The sequence below is a fragment of the Artibeus jamaicensis genome, unplaced genomic scaffold (assembly GCF_021234435.1).
Source record: "Artibeus jamaicensis isolate MK-2021 breed Jamaican fruit bat unplaced genomic scaffold, CSHL_Jam_final contig_923, whole genome shotgun sequence".
NCBI lineage: Eukaryota > Metazoa > Chordata > Mammalia > Chiroptera > Phyllostomidae > Artibeus > Artibeus jamaicensis.
Window position 1 is genome coordinate 1,368,653 of NW_026522014.1, and position 21,237 is coordinate 1,389,889.

Genomic DNA, 21,237 nt, shown 5'->3' on the forward strand with positions numbered 1-21,237 from the left:
TAAATAGCTTTATTTGTACAATGTCAATTTGCAGAGGGTGTCAAGAAAGTATTTTGAGAGGTATTTGACATGCTATAAGCATGGGTCCTGCCAGTTCATAAAGCTGGGCAGCTAGAATGCTGATGGTTTTGTATCTGCTGAAGCTGTAGTAATATCACATGCATTTGCATCAGTGGTAAGATTAGGCCTCTGCCTTCACAGGCTTACGGGAGAGCTCATGTGAGAAGCCATAATAATAAACAAAAATTTGTCGTTGCCTAATCCAGAATTTAAGAGACAGCTGCCCCTTTCTCACCACAAACCATCTGCTTGTAGATCCTAGGCTTTCTGTAGAAAATCTCATTTTCTCTCTCCTAATTATTATTGGCCTTGAGTATTGGCTCCTCAAACAATTTCGTGTAGTGAAAGTGGCTATAAAATGGAGTTTTGTTAGTAAAACCTCCTTGCTTTAATATAGGTTTTTCCATTATAGATCAAGGTTTTGTAGGGTTAGGATATTTAGTTACTAGGTAGAGAAGAGGTGCCACAACAAAAGCTTTTTCATTTGTTTAAAACAACTTGTACTTTTGAGGATCTTTTAATATTAAAAAGTAAGTTCTTCATCTTTTAAAATTTTGAATGGCCGAATCATCACTGTTGCCCAAATTTCTGGAGCTTCAAGAAGGCTGTGACCCACAGTTGCACTTTGAAGTTTTAGTCAGTTCATAGTGTACCTTAAGTGATATAATTAGCACCTGTTACAGACAGTGCAGCTTTTCAAAAGAGGGCTTTTTTCCCTTTAACATTCCCTTTATAAACAATTCATTGTGGAAATGGGTTATAACTGGACTCTCTATACAGTTTGGGGCAAAGTAAGTTTACAGTTGTTTGTATGGAAAATAATAATTAATAATATAAGAATAAACTCTAGGGGATTCACAGTTGTAAACCTACTTTTGCTCACCCTGTATTCTAGTAACTGCTTAAAAGAATGAGTATTATTTCTAAGGAAATACCAAAAAGAAGTACTAACTTAGTTTTCAAACAAAATAATTATGATAATTATTTCATAAAGCTGAAGGATTAATTAGTAATATGGACTCAAAACTGCAATACTTGATTTCACATTTTTTAATTTAAAAGAATTTAATGGGATGGAAAAACAGTAGCTTATCTTAGAAGCATTATAAACTCATCTAAATACCCTTTTCAAACTCTGGTGTGAAGCTTGGATCCTGTTAGGCAGGCTTTTCTGTGGGCGTATTAATTCACATTCCACCTGTCAGAGTACCTATAGGTAAAAACATTAAACCACACCCTCTGTTCCGACCTTTTCCTCAGGGGACACTGACTAGAATACCTTGGCTCAGTGTGAGAGGCTATTTGAATAGCTTAGTTCAGAAGAGGTTTTTATTTTTGAATTGAGTGAAGCTGCAAGAACAAGGGAAATAATATTGCAACTACATTGCTCAAGACTGCTACTGTGGAGATTTAAAACTTGACCTTCCCTGCCAGGTTCAGCTTGGAAAGGTTTCTTATTTCTACAGACATATTTGATACTGAAAACAGTTTTATTGCTCAGCCAACTAGATATTTATATATATTTTTATTATTTCATTCTTAGATGATTTAATTAATTATTCTAGTTAAAAATTACTAGAAAACTTAATTATTCTAGTAATTTTCTTACTTTCACTTTTGTTTTGTTTTGTTTTTTTCTCTGTTTTTGATGAAGACTGAAAGATCTAGTTCTTGTTTTTTGTTTTTTTAGATTTGTGGGGGTTTTCTTTAGTTTTTTTATGAATCAGTTTTATAATTTGTATTGGATAGTGCTAAAAAGAAGTTTTCTTACTGCTGTGGTATATCTTGATAAACTTAAAAAGGATTTTTAATGTAATGGAAAACCGATAAAGTAAATGAGGAAAATTGGCAGCTGTATCTCCTAGAATGGATTCTTACAGGACCTATTTGGCAACTGTCAAACTCAGTGGCTCATGGTTGGAAGAACAAGATGAAGACGTTTATGAGGTTGAATCTCGTGTGCCTTTACCACATCCATTTCCTCTGTGTGAACATTTGGATGAGAGTAATTCAGTAATTATTAATACTTCTATTTTTCATTTTACTCATAAAAGAAATGGGCACATTTTAAAGCTTATTTCTAAAATTTCACTGCCTAGCCCTCCTTATTCAGTAAGTATAAAAAATTTTTGTTTTTTAATACTTTTAGCTTATACTTAATTTAAATACATTTTCATTTTTTAAAAAATAACACTGTATAATGAGAAATGAAGTTTAAGTGTCTGTACAGGTACATGGAATAGAATCTTGTTTTGTTCGGTGTGTTACTACTACTCATTCATCCTGGATGTATTAAAGGGCTGAATTTTGGTCTCAGCCCTAACTTGACTACATTTTAAATTCCAGAAAGCAGAATGAGATAATATTACAGTTCTTCCATGCTGGGCAAGCTGTTTAAAAAGATCCTACTTTCCTAAAGAATCTTGCTTTTATGTGTTCGTGATGTCAATCCCCAGTAAAAATGGAATGATTATATTTGAGGAAACAAGCATTGTGAAACCTAAAATAGCTAAACGAATTGTCACTCAGCCAGTTAGGAAATGCTTACAATCATAGGGCATGTTGGCCATAGTTCCAGACAAGGAAAAAGGAGACCTGGATTCTAATTTTAATGTTCTGGCTGATTCCTTAAAGAACTTATTTTCAGTGTTTTTAATATGCCAACTAATCCTATGAAGAAATACCTTTTTTGCTTTTCATGTGAAATGTATTTTTGTAAACATTGTTCAGGATACAAGTATTTAACATAGGTTGGTGCTTCAGGATCATTTGACTGAAATACGTTGTGAATGATTTACAACAAGTTATTCAGTATAAGTACTGAGTAGAAGTTACTCACCACTTTTTATTACTTTAATGGCTTTAATTATAATATACTAGCTAATATTTAACGAGCCAGATGGTTTTCAGAACAGTTTTGGTACTTCCCCTGAAACTTTTATATTAAAGGGACAGAATATGTTCTGATGCTTTCTATGTACTTATAATAAAATGATAGGTTTCTTAAAATATTTGAAAATATTGAATATGAAAATTTTATATATTTCATACCTGGTAAAGATTAGACATTATGTAGGTATTAAGAATAAATTGTACCTCAACTGGGTAGAAGAGATTTTTTTTTACTATAGTATTCAGATAAACATTGGAAGAGAATTTCTTACTCCAGTGAAGTGCAGGCACTGTCTGCTGTGATTACAAAATTTATTGGCTGAATTTAATGTATTCGATTCTTCTAATTTTTTTGTTTTAGTTATTCCTTGTGGTCTTATGGCAGACATTTAAATATACTTTAAGGCTAACTTAGGTCCTGTCAAGCAGTAGAATATGAATATAGAAACAAAGACTTAATTTTTTATCTAAAAGTATTTTTGTTGTAAATGCTCTGTTGTATTTGTAGAAGTAAATTTGAAAAAGGAAAAAGACTCATAGTCTTTTTATGCCCCACCTACAGGGTGGGGCAAAGTAGGTTTACAGTTGTTTGTATGGAAAATAATAATTAATAATATAAGAGTAAACTCTAGGGGATTCACAGTTGTAAACCTACTTTTGCCCACCCTGTATTCTAGTAACTGCTTAAAAGAATGAGTATTATTTCTAAGGAAATACCAAAAAGAAGTACTAACTTAGTTTTCAAACAAAATAATTATGATTATTTCATAAAGCTGAAGAATTAATTAGTAATATGGACTCAAAACTGCAATATTGATTTCACACTTTTTCAAAGTTAGAGCTTTGAACTCTTTAGTGATTTCATGCATTTACTAGGCAACTAGTTTATAATGTACAGAAAAAGTAACATATATACATGTAGAAACAATTGATACTTTTTTAAAATATAGGCTGTGGCTATAAATTCAGGAGTGTATTTATATAAAAATTAGTTCATATTTATGATAATGTTTCTTTATAATAAAAGTTAATGTATATTATTTATCCACATTTAAAGGAAAAGACTCTTTTACCAGTCTAAAGTAAAAATATATAATTTTATCTATGTTGCAGTTTTTTTTAAAAACATTTTAAGAAATACTTATATTTAAAATGTATGCTTAAATTTCCAATGTGAGTTTTAAATAGAATAACTGAATAGTAGATACATTAAAAATTTATTCAGAGTAGCCATAAAAAGCTTTATTTAGATACCATGAAATCGGTTTGCTGTAGCAGATACCACTCAGATGCGAAGAGCAGAGGTCTTATGACATTATTGTGAACCTATTATAAGTGTATATGGTTATTACTATTAAAAAATTTAATAGTGTTAGTTATCTAGGACTAAGTAGTTACTTTGAGCTCAGTTTTTTTCCCCCATGTAGTTATTTCAATAAAAATAGGTAGCAGTCAGCAGCCCTGAAAACTAAGCTAGAGACAGTGCTTTTCTGTAATTTCATGCAGCTGGTAACAATGATCACTGTTTCCTGAGAGTTTGGGCCTTGAGTCTGTGTAATACTTATCATATTGTTGTCTTAGTTGTTCTCTAATGTAATCAGTATGTGCCGGTGACAGCATTTTAAGGAGTCTTGTGTTTATGGATAACGCCTCTGTGTTCTAAGGGTTTGAAAATAAACTGAATATTCATATAGAGTCTTGCAGATATTTCACAAATGGATAGAAATATACAGTTTTATTAAAAACATGGGTAATAAACGTAATTTCATTTTGTTTAACCCTTGTGATTTTATTCATTGATGCCATTGTATTAATCGCATCAGTTCCTCAAAGTGTGCAGCAGGACTAACAATTAATAAATAAGTAAATATAAATGAAACACAGTTTATCATAGAATACATAGTTAAGTAAAATTATTTAACAAATACAAAAAGAACCTATGTCTTACTAACTTTTTATATCCTCTTTATACAGTAGAAAACAAATCTTATGGTGTAAAATGGTTTATTTCCAAAAGAAGCAATTTTTTTTTCCTTACTAAAACTAGAATACATCTTTTATGGAAAGTTGTACACAGCTAATCTGCTTGTCTACTGACTTACACCTCTACTAATGTTAGCATGTACTCGAAATATCAAATGACTACAGTTCAACAGTATTTATTTATTTTTTAATTGAAAGCTTTAATGGAGAAATGACACTGGTATTCCTAACACTGTTTTCCTTTATGTATACTTTCTCTTCTTGTTTAGCTCGAACATGCAAAAGTTACACAGACAGAGTTGATGCGTGAGTCATTTAGACAGAAACAAGAAGCTACCGAGTCCTTTAAGTGCCAAGAGGAGCTGCGAGAGCGCCTTGTGGAGGAGTCCAGGGCCAGAGAGCAGCTGGCTGTGGAGCTCAGTAAGGCTGAGGGTGAGCAACTTGCCATTGGCAACTGAGGGTGGGAAGATTTCAACTCTAAATATAGAGATTTTAATGCAAGCCAGGTCTGGAAATCACTAATCTGTTCTAACAGTGAACACTGAAAAGTAGTTGTAATTTGTCTTTAAATTACTCCAAGTGATTTTTTAAAACTAAGTGTATTTTTAATTATAAAAAGTACTTAGTAGAATTATAGAAAGTGTAAAAAAATTTAGAAATGGATGATGGTGGGTTGTTACCATAATCCCACCATCCTAAAACAGCTCTTGTAATCTAAAGGTGAGGAAACTGAAGCTAAGAGGTGTTAGTAATTTTTCAGGGTCACCCGTATACATGATGGTGCCAGGCTTTAAGCCCCTAAAACCCTGTGCTGTTTACATCCTACAGTGCTGTTATGAGTGTTGTCCTTCCAGAATCACTTAAAATATCAACTTTCTCTGTTATATTTAAGGTGTGATTCAGTTCACAAGCATCTGATTTATAGTAAGCTTCCCAGTAACCTATCTATTTATATCTGTTTAATAAAGTTAGTTAATCTCACATAATGTGATATGTTAGCAAAGTAATAGGAAGTTGATAGGAATTTCATAATTAGACATAATGGTTAACAAGAAAATAATGCATTGAGCATACTGTAGTTTCTATCAGCAGCAGCAAAGCTATGCAGGACTTTTAATAGCTTGGAATGATTTATTTTGCCAGCAGCAACCCCTTTCATTATTTATATAAAACCTAATGGTACAATTCGAAGTAAGTAATAATCCCAGTCCCTGTTAATTTTATCTTATAGGTGTCATTGATGGCTATGCAGATGAAAAAACTTTTTTTGAAAGGCAGATTCAGGAAAAAGCTGATATAATAGATCGCCTTGAGCAGGAGTTGTTATGTGCAAGTAACAGATTACAAGAACTGGAGGCAGAGCAGCAGCAGATCCAAGAAGAGAGAGAACTACTGTGCAGACAGCAGGAGGCTATGAGAGCCCAGGCGGGCCCTGTGGAACAGCGTATGTATCGTTAGACTTTGTATGAAACAGTCCTTAAAAGTTCCGGGTGGCTTTTTTCCCCTTTCAGTGGTATTATTTATGTATTTTATATAGGGATTTTAAAAGTTACAAGAAAATCTACCTGATTGGTAAATGTCTTATTAGCCAACTATATAGAATCAGGACTTTTTTGGTTTTCTTTTGACAAATTTTAACAGGAAAAGTTAATTCTTCATTTTTCTTTAAGCCTCTGTCTCAAGGGAAAGCTGCAGATAATGAGGCAGGATGTTTTTTAAATTATGTAAGGTTTAGTTCTTTTAATAGCAGATAAGGAGCAAAAATATATAAAAGGGGTAAATAACTAAGGCACTGAACTGGCACAAAACCCAGCAGGTAGGGGCTGGGTTTCGGTCTGCAGGAGAATCCCTCGAAAAGCTCAGTGGCTGTTCAGAGCACACTGATGTCTAGTTTCGTCTAAGTAGGAGTTCAAAGAATATATGAATTTGCCAGTAACCTTTAATCTTTTCTTCAGTGAGGAATTAGATAACATGTTGAAGTAAAGTGTGTTTAGCCATAAAAACATACATGTCAGTTTTTGTAATAATGGAACTGTAAATCCATCTTTAATATCCTCTCACTTTTATAGTTCATATGCTATGGGAATTGTGTGTAGTTTTACCATCTGAATCTTACCAGTTTAGAAATATAACATAACTTTTTTTGTCATATATGTAATTTGTTTCTGGCTGTTCAAATTTGTTCAACACAGGTTTGGAGTTGGAATTTTTAATGTGGAAAGTATACAGGTCATATATGTAAAATGTTTAAGAAGCACTGGTACATCTCAAAATGTTATCAATGGTAATATTCAGTAGTTTCAACTTTTACTTAAATTCTTTAGTGTGTGTATATTATTCTATTTTAGGAAATAGACATGTAAATTATATTTCTGTTGTGTATGTCTTTGTTTTGTTTTTTTCTATTCTTATAGGACTAGTAGATGCTGCAGTCGATGCAGCACCAAGATCAGGTGTGTTCATACAATTGCATGGCCCGTGTTTGGGTGACCCTGGGACTCATCATCCAACTAGCGTAGCTCTAATTGTGCGGTTATGTTTTGTACTAACTTTCTCTGTAACAAAACCTTTTCTTACAGTAAAAATACATATTTATATTTGAAATCAACAACTAAGATTCGTAGTGTCCATCATCTTATATCTATTTTTCCAGGGCTTAATATCACTTAGATTTTTTGTTATAAAATTTGGTTTATTAAACATTTTTACTTTAACAAATATATTAAACTCTTGCAGCCTATAACTTTTCACAATGCTGTTTCTGAATCAGGAAATATATAAGATGATGGTATCAACAGAAGCAATGAAATTTCATAAAGAGACTTTATGGTTGACTTACTTTTATATTAACATCTAAGTCAGTATTGTTTTAAAAGGCATGCCATTTCCGATATTCCTAGTCCTGAGTACAGTGTGAGCAGACCAGTTGGTACAAAGACTCTAGGGTTTTATTTCTTCTATTTTCGGTATTAGTGGATTGTTTTACTTTACTATATATACTTTATTGTTGTATGATTAATATTAATGATAATAGCTAACAGTTACAAAGTGTTTACAACACACTAGGCACTATTCTTTACATATGTTAACTTATTAGATCCCGCAGTAACTTTTGGAGATCAGCAGTATTACCATTTCCAGTTTATGTATAAGGAAAACAAAGCCTATCATGTTCCATGTCACATAGTAGATAAGTGGCTGAGCTAGGATTTGAACCCACAGTCTCTGCTCTAAAGCACTATACCACACTGCCTTTCTTGCTAGTCAGTTTCCCTTGCTACATATACATGTGAGCATACAAGACTAACTCAGGAATGTGGCTCTAATAAGGCGCAATACTAACAGGAAATTCTGATTGCAGTTGTATTTTCCTGTAACTCTTAATTGCCTTGGTTAAAGATTCATAGTATTTGATCTTCTTGTGTATTGTGTATGCATATAAAGGTGACTTTATGGATTTAGAATGAATTGATTTTTGCTTGAGGTGAGTTACTCCTATACTTGAACTTAACTAGATTCTGTTCTTTTCCTTATAGTAAAAACGGTTTTGTTGTTGTTGTCATTTGCTGTGCTATTTTCACAAAAAGTATTGTTTTTCAGTGATAGGACATACTTTTTTTTGTCAATTCTGTATAATTTGATTGTCTACTAATATGGAGTGTTATTTTGACATTTTCATAAGAATTTTTCTACATGTGTTTGAAATAAAACTGATCTTTATGTCATTAGGTAAAATTTAAATATAGTTATGGGTGATTTACTATCATAGTATCACTGTGATTTAACAGTGTATTTTTGCATTTCAAACAGAATTACTACAAGAGACAGAAAAACTAATGAAGGAAAAACTAGAAGTACAGTGTCAAGCTGAAAAAGTACGTGATGACCTTCAAAAACAAGTGAAAGCTCTAGAAATAGATGTTGAGGAACAAGTCAGCAGGTTTATAGAGCTGGAACAAGAAAAAAATGCTGAACTAATGGATTTAAGACAGCAAAACCAAGCACTGGAAAAGCAGTTAGAAAAAATGAGAAAATTTTTAGATGTAAGTATTCTCAACTAAAATATTGATTTTTCTCAGGGGAATGTTGCCTGCTGCTATTCTAGGTTATGAGTTTTAAATTATGAATGGTCATGAATTTAGTATTTTTATCTATATGCGTCTTTACTAATTAATTGAAATGTACATTTCCAATTAAAAATTACAATAATTACTAGAATCAACAGTCAGAATTAAAAACAGTATAGGCAGATTATGAAGAAGCCCTACCAGTTAGCCTTTCCAAATTCATAGTTAAGAAGCTGTCCTAGTATTTCCTTTAACCAGTAGCCCAAGCAGGTGAGGATCTAAGGGCAAATTAGCTGCCATTGTTTCACCCACAAAAGATATACGCGCAGGTAACAACGTTCCTGTTCCCAAGGGACTGGAGCAGTTGGCATGCTGTCATTGCTCCCTTCCAAAAAGATGTCACATCTCTAATTTCACATTGAGTTTCTTCTTTGGGTTTCACTTAAGCCTAAAGTTCTCTTCACAGATTAGAGAATCAGGTCCTTGTACATTATATAATTTTAGATGGAAAACTTAGATTAGGATGAAAGAAATTGATTTACTAACCAAGTTCTTCCGTTCGTTTTAATAATTAAATTAACAGTATAATTCCTCCTTTGTTCAAAAAAAGTAAATTCATTTTAAGGAGAATTTAACATCACTCAAAAAAGAAATGTGCTTCAAATAGTATTTAAATGCTGAAATTTTTGTTGAAGAGCCCGTGTAGGCTACATACCATGCAAAAAAATGTTATCTTTTAAACCTTTTGGTTTGGAGTATTCTGTTGTCTTCAGACAAAACTGCCTGTCAGCAAAGGGATGTGAGGGAAACAATTGCTTCGATAAACATTGTCTCTTCAATTACCATTATTCTTAAATTTCAGGAGCAAGCCATTGACAGAGAACATGAGAGAGATGTATTCCAACAGGAAATACAGAAACTAGAACAGCAGCTTAAGGTTATACCTCGATTCCAGCCTGTCAATGAACACCAAACAAGAGAGGTGAGAACTTTACTGATATATTCTGCCTTATAATAATTTATATACTGTCTTTAAGATAAAATGCCTATTGTGAAAAACTTAAAAGGAATCGCCTCTAGTGTATGTGAATCTTCAAAATCAGGAAATTAAATATTACTTCCACCAGAGAAAGTTTTTAAAACTCTAAAAATTGCTTATATTGATATTTGGAATCATTTCTACTTACATTTATCTTCTAGTGTTGCCCAGTTAAACTTCCCTACTCATTTTTCTATTCCTCATGGCCAACAAAACTGATCAAATGAGTCATCTATATTCATTCACTCTTTACTTTCCCATGTCCCATTCTTTTCTCCATCCACTCCAGTGAAGTTTCTAACCTCTATCTCAGTGGCGTTTCTTATCTTCTCCTCTGTTGAAATTGTTTTGTGGTTACCAACAGCCACATGGCTGTGTCCAGTAATCATTCCTCTGTCTTCATTGTGCAAGAGCTTTCAGAGGCATTCATTATGGCCTGCCTCCTGAAACACGCCCTTCTTTTGGCTTCTGTGACACACCTACTTCTTTCTCTAGTCTCTGTTTTTTGACCCAAAATAAATGGTAGAGGACCCCAAGTCTTAGTGTCGGGCCCCTTTTTCTTCTGTATTTATATTCTCTTCTAGGGAGTTATATATAAATGACTCCACATTTGTATCTCCAGTCCTGGAATCTCGGTTGAGTCCCAGACTTGAATATTCAGCTGCCCACTCTACATTTCCACTTAGATGTCTCAAAGGTAACATGTTCGGAAGAGAGCTCTTGCTGCCTACGTAGGCCCCACCAAGGAAGACAAGAATAAAACACGTTCTTTCATTTCAGTCATCTCCACCTTCCTTATTGCTAAGACCTTGAATTCATTCATTCTCGATGCCACTCTTTTTCAGCCCCTGCTTCTAATCTATTGGTGAGTCAGGTTTCACTACATTTTCCTATTCTTTTCACTTTCATTCATCTCCCTAAATCCTAATTGTTGTCATTTCTTCCTTGGAAAATTTTGGAGAGGCTGCTTCTACTCCTTGCTTCTACTTTTTCACCTACACTGTGCATTTTCTTCTCATATCAAAACATAACTGGAACTCCATATTTACCAAATGAATGCTACATGAATGAGGGAAGATTCACTGTCTAAATTGTTAAAATGGTTTATCATGGTTATAAAGAGATTGTGCTTGGGGTTAGACCATCCCAGTTTGAATCATGTCTCTGCCCTCTTCAGGTATGTGACAATGGCTAAAGTCACTTCCTAAAACTTATTTAACCATTTCTAAAACAGAGATTGTAATAGAACTCATAGAAGTATTGGCCTACTATATAATGAACACTTAAATTTAACTATTATTTCTGAAAATACTTTTTTTTTTTTTAAATTTCTAGTCTAAAGCCCTGGCTGGTTTAGCTCAGTGGATTGAGCGCAAGCTATGAACCAAAAGGTCACCTGTTGGAGTCCTTGTCAGGGCATGTCTGAGTTGCAGGCCAGGTTCCTTGTGGGGCTGTGCGGGAGGCAACCACACATTGATATTTCTCTCCCTCTCTTTCTCCCTCCCTTCCCCTCTCTCTAAAAAAATAAATCAGTGAAATCTATTTAAAAATGTATAGTATATAATTTCTATGTAGTTTATTGGATTTTGTTTCTCTTAAAAGCATTACACAGTATAAAATGGCTGTAAACTCAGTAAGTAAAGTATTATCTATATTTCTGTTGAATAAAAGTAATCTGATATAGCGCATCATTATCTACTAGAACAGTGGAAGAGTTATCAACCTCCACAGAGTTTGTAGTTATTGGCCTTATTTCTAACAAACATATTTTCAGCTTTTGAAAAATAGCTCTGGATAATGGAGGCATAGGTACATACATACATTTTGCCTCTTCACACAATGCAAAGTACAACAACCAATTTAAAAACAAAAAATAACCAGAACTGCCAGAAAATCAAATTGTATGGAAGTCTGACAACCAAGGAGTCAAAGAAGAAACATTCATCCATACTGGTAGGAGGGGCAGTGATGGGCAGCAAGGTAATGGCTGGCAGAGCAGGCAGTCCCACATTTGCATGGGGATAAACCAGGAGGAACAACTGGGGAACAAGGCACCGCACAACCTAGGGTTCCAGCACGGGGAATAAAGCCTGAAAACCTCTGACTAATAAATGCTGTAAGGGTTGAGGCAGCAGGCAAAACTTCCAGCCTCACAGGAGAGTTCGTTGGAGAGACCCACAGGGTCGTAGAATGTACACAAAATCACCCACCTGGGAATCAGCACCAGAAGGGCCCAATTTGCTTGTGGGTAGTAGGGGACGTGACTGAAAGCTGGCCAAGAGTCCAGCAAGCAGCGTTGTTCCCTCTCAGACCCCTCCCCCACATACAGCGCCACAGCACAGCCGCATGGGTTGCCCTGGCAAATACCTAAGTCATAGCCCTTTACTATGTAACAGGTGTGCCAAGACAAAAAAAGAAAACAGTCCAAATGAAAGAACAGATCAAAGCTTCAGAAAAAATACAACTAAGCAATGAAGAGATAGCCAACCTATAAGATACAGAGTTCAAAACACTAGTAATCAGGATGCTCACAGAATGGTTGAGTATGGTCACAAAATAGAGGAAAAAGTGAAATAAAGCAAAAAATGCACAGGAAACCAACAGTGAAGGGAAGGAAGCTGGGACTCAAATCAACAGTTTGGAACAGAAGGAAAAAAATAAACATTCAACCAGAACAGAATGCAGAAACAAGAATTCAGAAATACTAGGAGGGGCTTAGGAACCTCTGGGACAACTTTAAATGATCCAACATCCAAATCATAGGGGTGCCAGAAGGAGAAGAGGAAGAGCAAGAAATTGAAAACTTATTTGAAAGCATAATGAAGAACTTTCCTAATCTGGCAAAGGAAAAAGACTTCCAGAAAGTCTAAGAAGTTCAGAGAGTCCCAAAAAAGTTGGACTCAAGGAAGCACACACCCAGGCACATCATAACTACATTACCCAAGATTACAGATAAGGAGAGAATCTTAAAAGCATCAAGGGAAAAGGAAAGAGTTACCTATGAAGGAGTTCCCTTAAGACTATCAGCTGATTTCTCAAAAGAAACCTTGCTGACAAGAAAGGACTGGAGAGAAGTTATTCAAAGTCATGAAAGGCAAGAACCTACATCCAAGATGACTCTATCTAGCAAAGCCATCCTTTAGAATGGAAGGGCAAAAATAGTGCTTCCCAAATAAGGTCAAGTTAAAGGAGTTCATCATCACCAAGCCCTTATTATATGAAATGTTAAAGGGGCTTATTTAAGAAAAAGAAGATCAAAAATACCAACAGTGAAATGACAACTCACAACTATCAACAAGTCAACTTAATAAAACAGAAAGAAAAACAAACTAGAACAGAAGCAGATTCACAGAAATAGGTGGAGAGTTATCTGCAGGGAGAGGGAGGAGGGAGAATGGGGGAAAAGGTACGGAGAATAAGTAGCATAAATGGTGGGTACAAAATAGATGGGGAGGTTAAGAATGGTAGGGGAAATGGGAAGGCCAAAGAACTTAAATGTATGACCTATGGACATGAACTAAGATGGGGGAATGATTTTTGGAGTGGGCATACAGGGCAGATGGAAATGTAGGGGAGAAAAAATGGGACAATTATAATAGCATAATTAATGGGACAATTATAATAGCATAATTATAAAATATATTTTTTAAATGTAATTACATAGTTAATACAGTTAAACTATGAAATCATGAAGGAACATAAAAATATATCATCTGTGCTGCTAGGTTGCTAGAAACATTTTTTAACTTCTGTTATCACTGTCAATATCTATATCATGCTCTTAATATTTCATATGGATTGTACTAATGGAATTGGGAACACAGTCAGATGGCAGACCAAGAAAACTTCCTTATGAGTAAAATACTTTGGCACAGTTTGTTCACTTCTCCACAGGAGAGTATAATTTGCTTGTCCTTCGATGGGCTGAATTATATGCATCCCTTCTGAGTTGAAAAGCTAATTTATATGAATAGCATTCTACATGTGCCCTGAAAATTTATAGATATAAATGAACAGGGGATAGCAGCAGAAGCACGCAATTTTCCTTTAAAATAATTGTAAAAGAAATGGTTAAAAATAGAGTTGGATTCCCTATGTTTGGTAAAGAGTACAAATTTAATAATGATTTCAGTAGTTCATCAAAATCTTTGATTTTCTGTCATAAATACATAATTTCAAAACCTAGTTTAGTATTTGGCTCAATTACCTCTAACTGTCAGTTATGACACTTTTGGAACTTGAACAACTACGCAGAAATAAACAAAAATGGAAATTTTATACTTCGTTTAGAGAAAACCTTAGAATACTCATCTTGGAGAATGTGGTGTTAAATAAGACAATATCTCAGCTATAGGATAATGCACAATGTGAAGAAAAGTAAAGAAACATGCATGATCAAAGCCATCTATGATAAGGATCTCGAGAGAGAATGCACACACTATGGAAATTCAGAGGTGGTGGAAAAAACAGTAGTCACAAAAAAAAGAAAAAAATTCTGTGTTTATTGAAATTCGAGAGGATATTTAAGCTCTAGAATTTGCCAACACTTCCTATTACTTGCTTTCTTATATTTAAGAAATGTGACCTACTTCATTTATGAAACTTCAAGAAACAAACAAGGATAATTGTGTATATTTGATTTTCTCCAGGAACATAGTGATCCATTGGTTCTCTCCTAGTCTTGCCAGATCTGACTCCCCAGCTTCTGATTTTGTAAAGATTATACATATACAGACATATATACATATAAAACTATAATAATACAGTGTGCCTTTTTGCTGTACCTGCTTTGTTTTCTTTTCCCTTGATTTTACTCCAAATCTTAGTCTACCCTATGGCTCCATTACTGTCATTCTTGAACTATAATTAATTATACATAAGCTTGTATTTCTTTTAATGTTTTGAGGAATAAGTATCATTTTTATATAATTTCTTAAAAGTATCTCATTGTGAACTAGGATAGAATTTTTTGTCTTACTAGCACGTATTTTTTTTAATAACAGGCTTTCTCTCTTCAGTTGATTAGAACTAATTTTATAAGCTGTTTTATTAAATCTTCCTATATCCTTCTGTCACAGACCATTTACTTGAATGGACCTACATATCAGGGTCACTTAGGGAAACTTGCAAGATTCACAGATCCTTCTCACCACCCCACCTTCTCATCCCTGTTCTGGGCTGCAGGAATGTGTAGGCTGAAAAAGCTTTCCAAGTCATTGTGTTAAAGCTCCCCCGTCCCCTACCACCCCTGTGGGATTTAAAACTGCTGTGTTAGTGTGTATCAATTGTATCCATTGTGGAAAGGAAAATAGAATCCATGAATTTTTTAGGTCATCTTATCTGACATAAGATTTTAGGTTGGTACTATGTAAACTTGTCATCTTCGTTAGGTTTTAGTGTGGTTATGCCATTAGAGCTTATCATTCAACTTTATTTAAAAATGAATTTTTTTCTCCTTCTAGCTGGAGAAAGTAGTCTTAAGAGGAAGAATTTTTTTAAAGTGTTATTAAAAGCAGTATTATTTCTTCTACTAGTGCTGTTTAGTTTTATCAACTCAAAAAATGTCACCATAATTGGAGACAATGGTTACTACTCATATCAAAAAAAAACACAGCATTTAAAAATACTTTCTGAAATGAGAATAGATAGATGTGTTATTATTAACTTGCTGAAATTTTTTGTTTACACTTTTGTTTATTATATATTTCTAGGTTGAACAGTTAACAAATCACCTGAAAGAAAAGACAGACAAGTGCAGTGAGCTTCTGCTCTCCAAAGAGCAGCTTCAGAGGGATATACAAGAGCGGAATGAAGAAATCGAGAAACTGGAATGCAGAGTAAGAGAACTGGAGCAAGCCCTACTCATCAGTACGGACACGTTTCAAAAGGTGAGACATTTTCTTTGGGTTAATTTTGATCGTATGTTTTAAATGTAAATTAGTTACACAAACATCACTTCTTTTAAATAAAAAATTGTTGACTTTTTAATATTGTATAATGTATATGTATCGTCATGTTTACATTGACATTATAACCATTTCTGTTTATTATTTCCAAATGTGGCTTTGCATGCCTTAGTTCTGAGAAGCGAACATTAGTTAAACCAAAAAACTTAAGTACCCTTTTAACCAACAGTAAAACTGTGATTGTAAAATAATAGCCAAGTGAAAATACCGTGGACAGCACTTTAGGCTGGCGCTTTACCCCAGACTAGGAAATAACGAAATCTGTTTTCATTATGTTGCTAAAAACAGAAATGAATGAAAAAGGAAAAGTAGGGTAAGCTCGGGGTGGGCCAGGTAAGGGGATAGCCCTCATTTTATCTGAGGAATAATTTTTAAGAATGTCAAACATTCCTGTTTGAATTTGTATAAAATATATCGAAGACTGAATATCTGTAACTTTTCGACTATTCGCTAATGTAGCTTATCTTATTCTAATTGGAGAAATAGAATTTCTCCTTCTCCAATTTATAAGGGTAATCAAGTTTTAATGTCTGAACTTCTGAGAAATTTTTATATATTTAAAGGTGGAGGACCGAAAACAGTTTGGAGCTGTAGAAGCTAAAGCAGAATTGTCCTTAGAAGTACAGTTGCAGGCTGAGAGAGACGCCATAGACCGAAAGGAAAAAGAGGTAAAGAGTTTATTTTAATGACAAAATGTGGTTTGAATTACCTTAAATAAGTCACCTTGAAAATATCATTGGAACGGAGTGGACTTTATGGCCTAAAACCAAAGTTTAGACTGTTTCTTAGCTCATTGCTTATGTTGATCTTGAAGACCCTGAACATTTGAACAGATCAGTGGTGTGAGGAGGAGTGTTCCAAGTAGAGAAAACAAGTGTGAAGGCCTTGATGCGGCAAGGACTTCTGAGGACACGAAGGAGGCCAATTTGGTAGATACGCATTGATTGTAGAAGAGAGTAGGGAGATAGTACTGTTAGTGCAGCAAAGCAGTGTCTCTCTTTTCTGTTGACCTTACTTCCCATGGGCTTTGCATTATTGCTATTTTGCTATTGTTTCTTATTTTTAAGAGTCGTATTGGCCTGGAAGTGTATAATGCTGTTCTATAATATACTAAAAGTATTCTTAAAACAAAAGACTAATGATAAAGTAATTATATAAAGTTGTTTCTACTCTCTCCTTCCCTCCAAAAAATCACATTCAAAACAGTAGTAATTTTTGCCGTGACCAGTGTGGCTCTGCTGTGTGTCACCCAGCAGAGTGGAAAGGGCACTGGTTTGATTCCTAGTCAGGGCACATGCCTGGGTTGCAGGTTCAGTCTCTGGCTTGGGCATGTGTGAGAGGCAGTTGATGGATGTTTTTCTCCCTCTCTTTCTCCCTCCCATCCCATCTCTATAAAAACAAATAAATAAATTCTTTCTTTAAAGCAGTAATTTTCAATTCCTAATTAAATTATAACTTATTTAAACCTTTATCTGTTGTTAGTTTTACTAGTCTTTCTAAAACATATTGTACTATACATTTTTTGGCTGTATCATACATAAAATGTTTTAAATTTTTTAAATTTCATTTTTATCTCCATATAATTTTTCAGGACATTTTATGTATTTTAACAAATATTTATTGAACTGAAATAGTACATAAATGTTAATAAGTGCTTTGAAAAATATAAGAATGGTTTAGACAGCTAAAACTACAGCTCAGAGAACATGTAGTTTAGAGGAGAAAAAATCCATCTATAGAAACAACCATTTCTATGAGCACTACTGTTTTCTCACTACACATAGTACTAATGTTTATCCAAAAGGTTGTTGTTTATTTGTTTTTATTTTTGCATGACAGGTGGGGAACCCTTTGGTATGCAACCGCTTCTATGTGTTTTGAAAAGAGTTAACATTTAAAGATTTACTTCACACTAAATAGTCAAAGAAATTATCTGCTTTCCTAAAAAGATGGACCTCAAAACTGTGCCCCAAAACAACGATAGTTGATTATGGATAGTAGATTTAAGTTTACTAATTTTATATTTTATTATCATTTGAATTTTATATGCTATTACTAACACCCTAATTTCTTGAAGTAAGTACTCAATAACTGTCTACCTTTACTCAGAACCATAGTTGTTTAGAACTGCAAAGAGACCTTAGAGAGCCAGCTCCCAGTTTTTACAGGTGACACAGAGCCAGACATATTCAATGAGTAAAGAGCTCACCTGACAGCTGACCCTGTCTACTAGTTTTAATAACAGTGACAAGGATGGTGTCAGAACACACTCAGCCTGTAACTTGAGTCTAAAGATAGGAACATAAAATTAAAACATGTATCTTTCAGCCTTGACCAGATAGCTCAGTTGGTTAGAGTCGTCCCAACATACCAAGGTTGTGGGTTTGATTCCTGATCAGGGCACATAAAAGGAACAACCAATGAATGCATAAATCAGTGGAACAACAGATCATTCTGTTTTTCTCTCTGTCTCTCTCCACCCCTCCCTTTCTCTAAAATCAGTAAATTAAAAAAAAAATTAAACGTGTCTTTTAATGAAAACAGCTTAGGTATTCACTCCTGCACTGAGCAAATGTTTACAGTTATCTGCTAGAGTATAAATATAAAATGTCTATATGCGTCCTTATATTCAAGATACCTTTAGGCTACTCTCATAGCCTATTTGTGTAAAACTTCATTTAATGTTTGGAAAGCAGAATGAATAAAAGAGAAGAAAACTTTTAAAAGGTAGGAGTTTCAGGATGATAAGGAGAATGTAAAGAGAAATAGAATTTCTTTTTTAAAAAAAGATTACTTCAGTAGGTTTTAGCTGTCTAGAGAGCTAATGAGATCTGGCTTACAGATGGCAAAAATAAATAATAGTTAACTTTGTATAAGTCTATGCTAGAAAGTGCTAAGAATTTTAAAAGTCCTATTGTATTAATCTTTATGCTGTCCCTGAACATCGACTACATTGTCTTCTCTATTTTACAGATGAGTAAGCTGAATATGAAGAGAGGTTAAATAGCTTGCTCATGGTCCCACAGTAAATGATTGAGCAAGAATTCCTCACATTTATTTCTCTGATTCTGGAATTCTGTGATGCTGTACTACAAAAGCATTTGAGCATGTTCTGCCTTGCTGGTGTATAAGCATTAAAGACTGTCATTCAGCATTTACTGGGCTCTTGCCACATCTAGACCACCACTGTTCAATTATAAAACAAGCACCAAATTTCGAGGAATCTACAATTAAGTAAGAAAACATACACATTTGAAAAAGATGAAAACACTTAAAAGGAAAACACAAATGGAGCAAAATAAGTAATCTAATAGAATCAGCAACTATATAGCTATCCTTTGCTAGCTACTATGATTTTGTTTTTATCCTCACCTGAGGACATTTTTTCATTGCTTTTAGAGAGAGACATCAGTTGGTTGCTTCCTGTACATGCCCCAACTGGGGACTCAACCCACAACCAAAGTATGTGCCCTGACTGGGGATTGAACCCACAGGTTTACGGGATGGCACTCCAACCAACTGAGCCACACCAGCCAGGGCTTGGTAGCTAAATTAAAGAAGATTTAAGCAGATAGCATTCTGTCTTTAAACCTTAATAATAATCTAGTTTTGGGTTGTTATAGACTCAGTAATAAGACAGCCTGGGACTGAAACTGGAGTCCAGCTGAGTAAAAGGAAAGAATGCCGTACAGTGTCATTTTGGGGCATTGAAATGTCTGTTTTGATACTTCAAGTTTAGCTGTCTGCAACAAGAAAGTTAGTGCTTTAGACCAGTGCTTCTGGAACTTTACTGTGCATATGAAACTCCTTGGGATCTTATTGAAATGAAGATTCGGATGCAGGAGGTCTGGGGAGGAGCTTGAAAATTTGTACATCTGACGTGTTCCCAGGTGAAGCCAGTTTTGCTGTTCCCAGGACCACGCTTTGAAGAGCAAGGCTTTGGATCACAGCTAAATATTTTACCTTAATCTCTTGTATCAGAAAGAAAATATATACCATATGAGGTAGGGCAGCAATTTTGAACTTAAATATCTGTGTCTTGAGATAATACCTTGTCATCAAAAGTAGTTGTAGAAGATAGGGCTATGAGTAAATACTATTATATTACATAACTTTGAAGAAGATACAGTCATCGCAGTTTTCAACAAACCTGATCATTATACAAGTACAACTCCTAAATGTATTTAAGGTGTATTTACTGAGTTTTAATACCAGCATTAAACAGGAAATAATTTAAATGTAAGTCTTAGACATTAGTTATTAGAAGCAGAATAAATGATAGTTGAGAATACAGGGCTCCAGCCAGGCAAGATGGGCAGAGCAGGTAAACACTGTGCTCGCCCCTCCTCTGACCACACCCTAGTTACAACTAAATGACAGAACAGCCAGCCTGGGGAACCATCTGAAGACTAGCTGAACAGAAGTTCTGTGACTAAGGATATAAAGAAGTCAAGACTGAGAAACTGCTCTTTCCCTCTTGGGAAAAAAAATAAGCCTCCAGAGGGAAACTCCCCAGGTTCAAAAGCTGGCTCCCACGTATTAGCCTTGGATCTCAGCACTAGGCACTCGCCTCTCAGTGCCTCCCTTCCTCGTCTTAGCAGAGATCTCATGTGTTTATTACAGAGTCTTTTAAAAAAAATAATACACATAAAGCACCTTATGCAGAGCCTAACAGTAAATTGTCTGTAAATGCTCGCTGTAATGACTAGTATCAGTACTGTTTCTCTTAAGGAAGCATTAGGCTGTTGTGAAGGTCTTTGCCTTGCCAGTGCTGAGATGTGATTCCAGTCACACATCTGTGCATAATCATTACATGCCCCTTTCAGGTTCTAAGGGGAGAAATGATTTATAGAGTACGCTCTGAGCCAGCTACCCCTAAATGCTGCTCCTGCCTCTTAGTTGTTTTTAATGCAGCAATGTGATCATCAGGTGAATACACATTTGCAAATCCATTCATTAAATATTTATAAGTAGCTACAAAGCAGTGAGCTAAATAACTGATCCTTCCCTCAAGAAACCCAATTTTTTTAAATATGACAATAAAGAGCTCCTATTTTTTTGTTAGTTTCAGTCTATATGCCATCAAAGAACAATTGCTTTATCATTAATGGTAATCTGTCCTCAGAAATGAACTAAAATTCTATTGTCCTACATATAGGAACTCTAATTTTCTCTTAAAGTGATATTTACTCAATACCTCAATTTTTAAGTTTCTGTATTTCAGACCTCC

General features: G+C 34.5%; 1 protein-coding gene across 8 annotated transcripts in view; it reads left to right on the top strand.

Annotated features, from left to right (window-relative positions):
- The window catches only part of AKAP9 (A-kinase anchoring protein 9), a 173,761-nt gene that overhangs the window by 117,660 nt on the left and 34,864 nt on the right, over positions 1-21,237 (top strand). For 5 of the 8 annotated variants that reach the window (XM_037136468.2, XM_053655095.1, XM_053655098.1 and 2 more), the window contains 6 exons: positions 5,205-5,367; positions 6,167-6,379; positions 8,746-8,978; positions 9,865-9,984; positions 15,753-15,929; positions 16,571-16,675. In XM_037136468.2, the coding sequence (XP_036992363.2) occupies positions 5,205-5,367; positions 6,167-6,379; positions 8,746-8,978; positions 9,865-9,984; positions 15,753-15,929; positions 16,571-16,675 (1,011 nt within the window). Of the gene's footprint in view, positions 1-1,781; positions 2,173-5,204; positions 5,368-6,166; positions 6,380-7,349; positions 7,389-8,745; positions 8,979-9,864; positions 9,985-15,752; positions 15,930-16,570; positions 16,676-21,237 lie in introns of those variants that run through there. The other 3 variants (XM_053655099.1, XM_037136472.2, XM_053655094.1) reach the window with 3 other exon arrangements.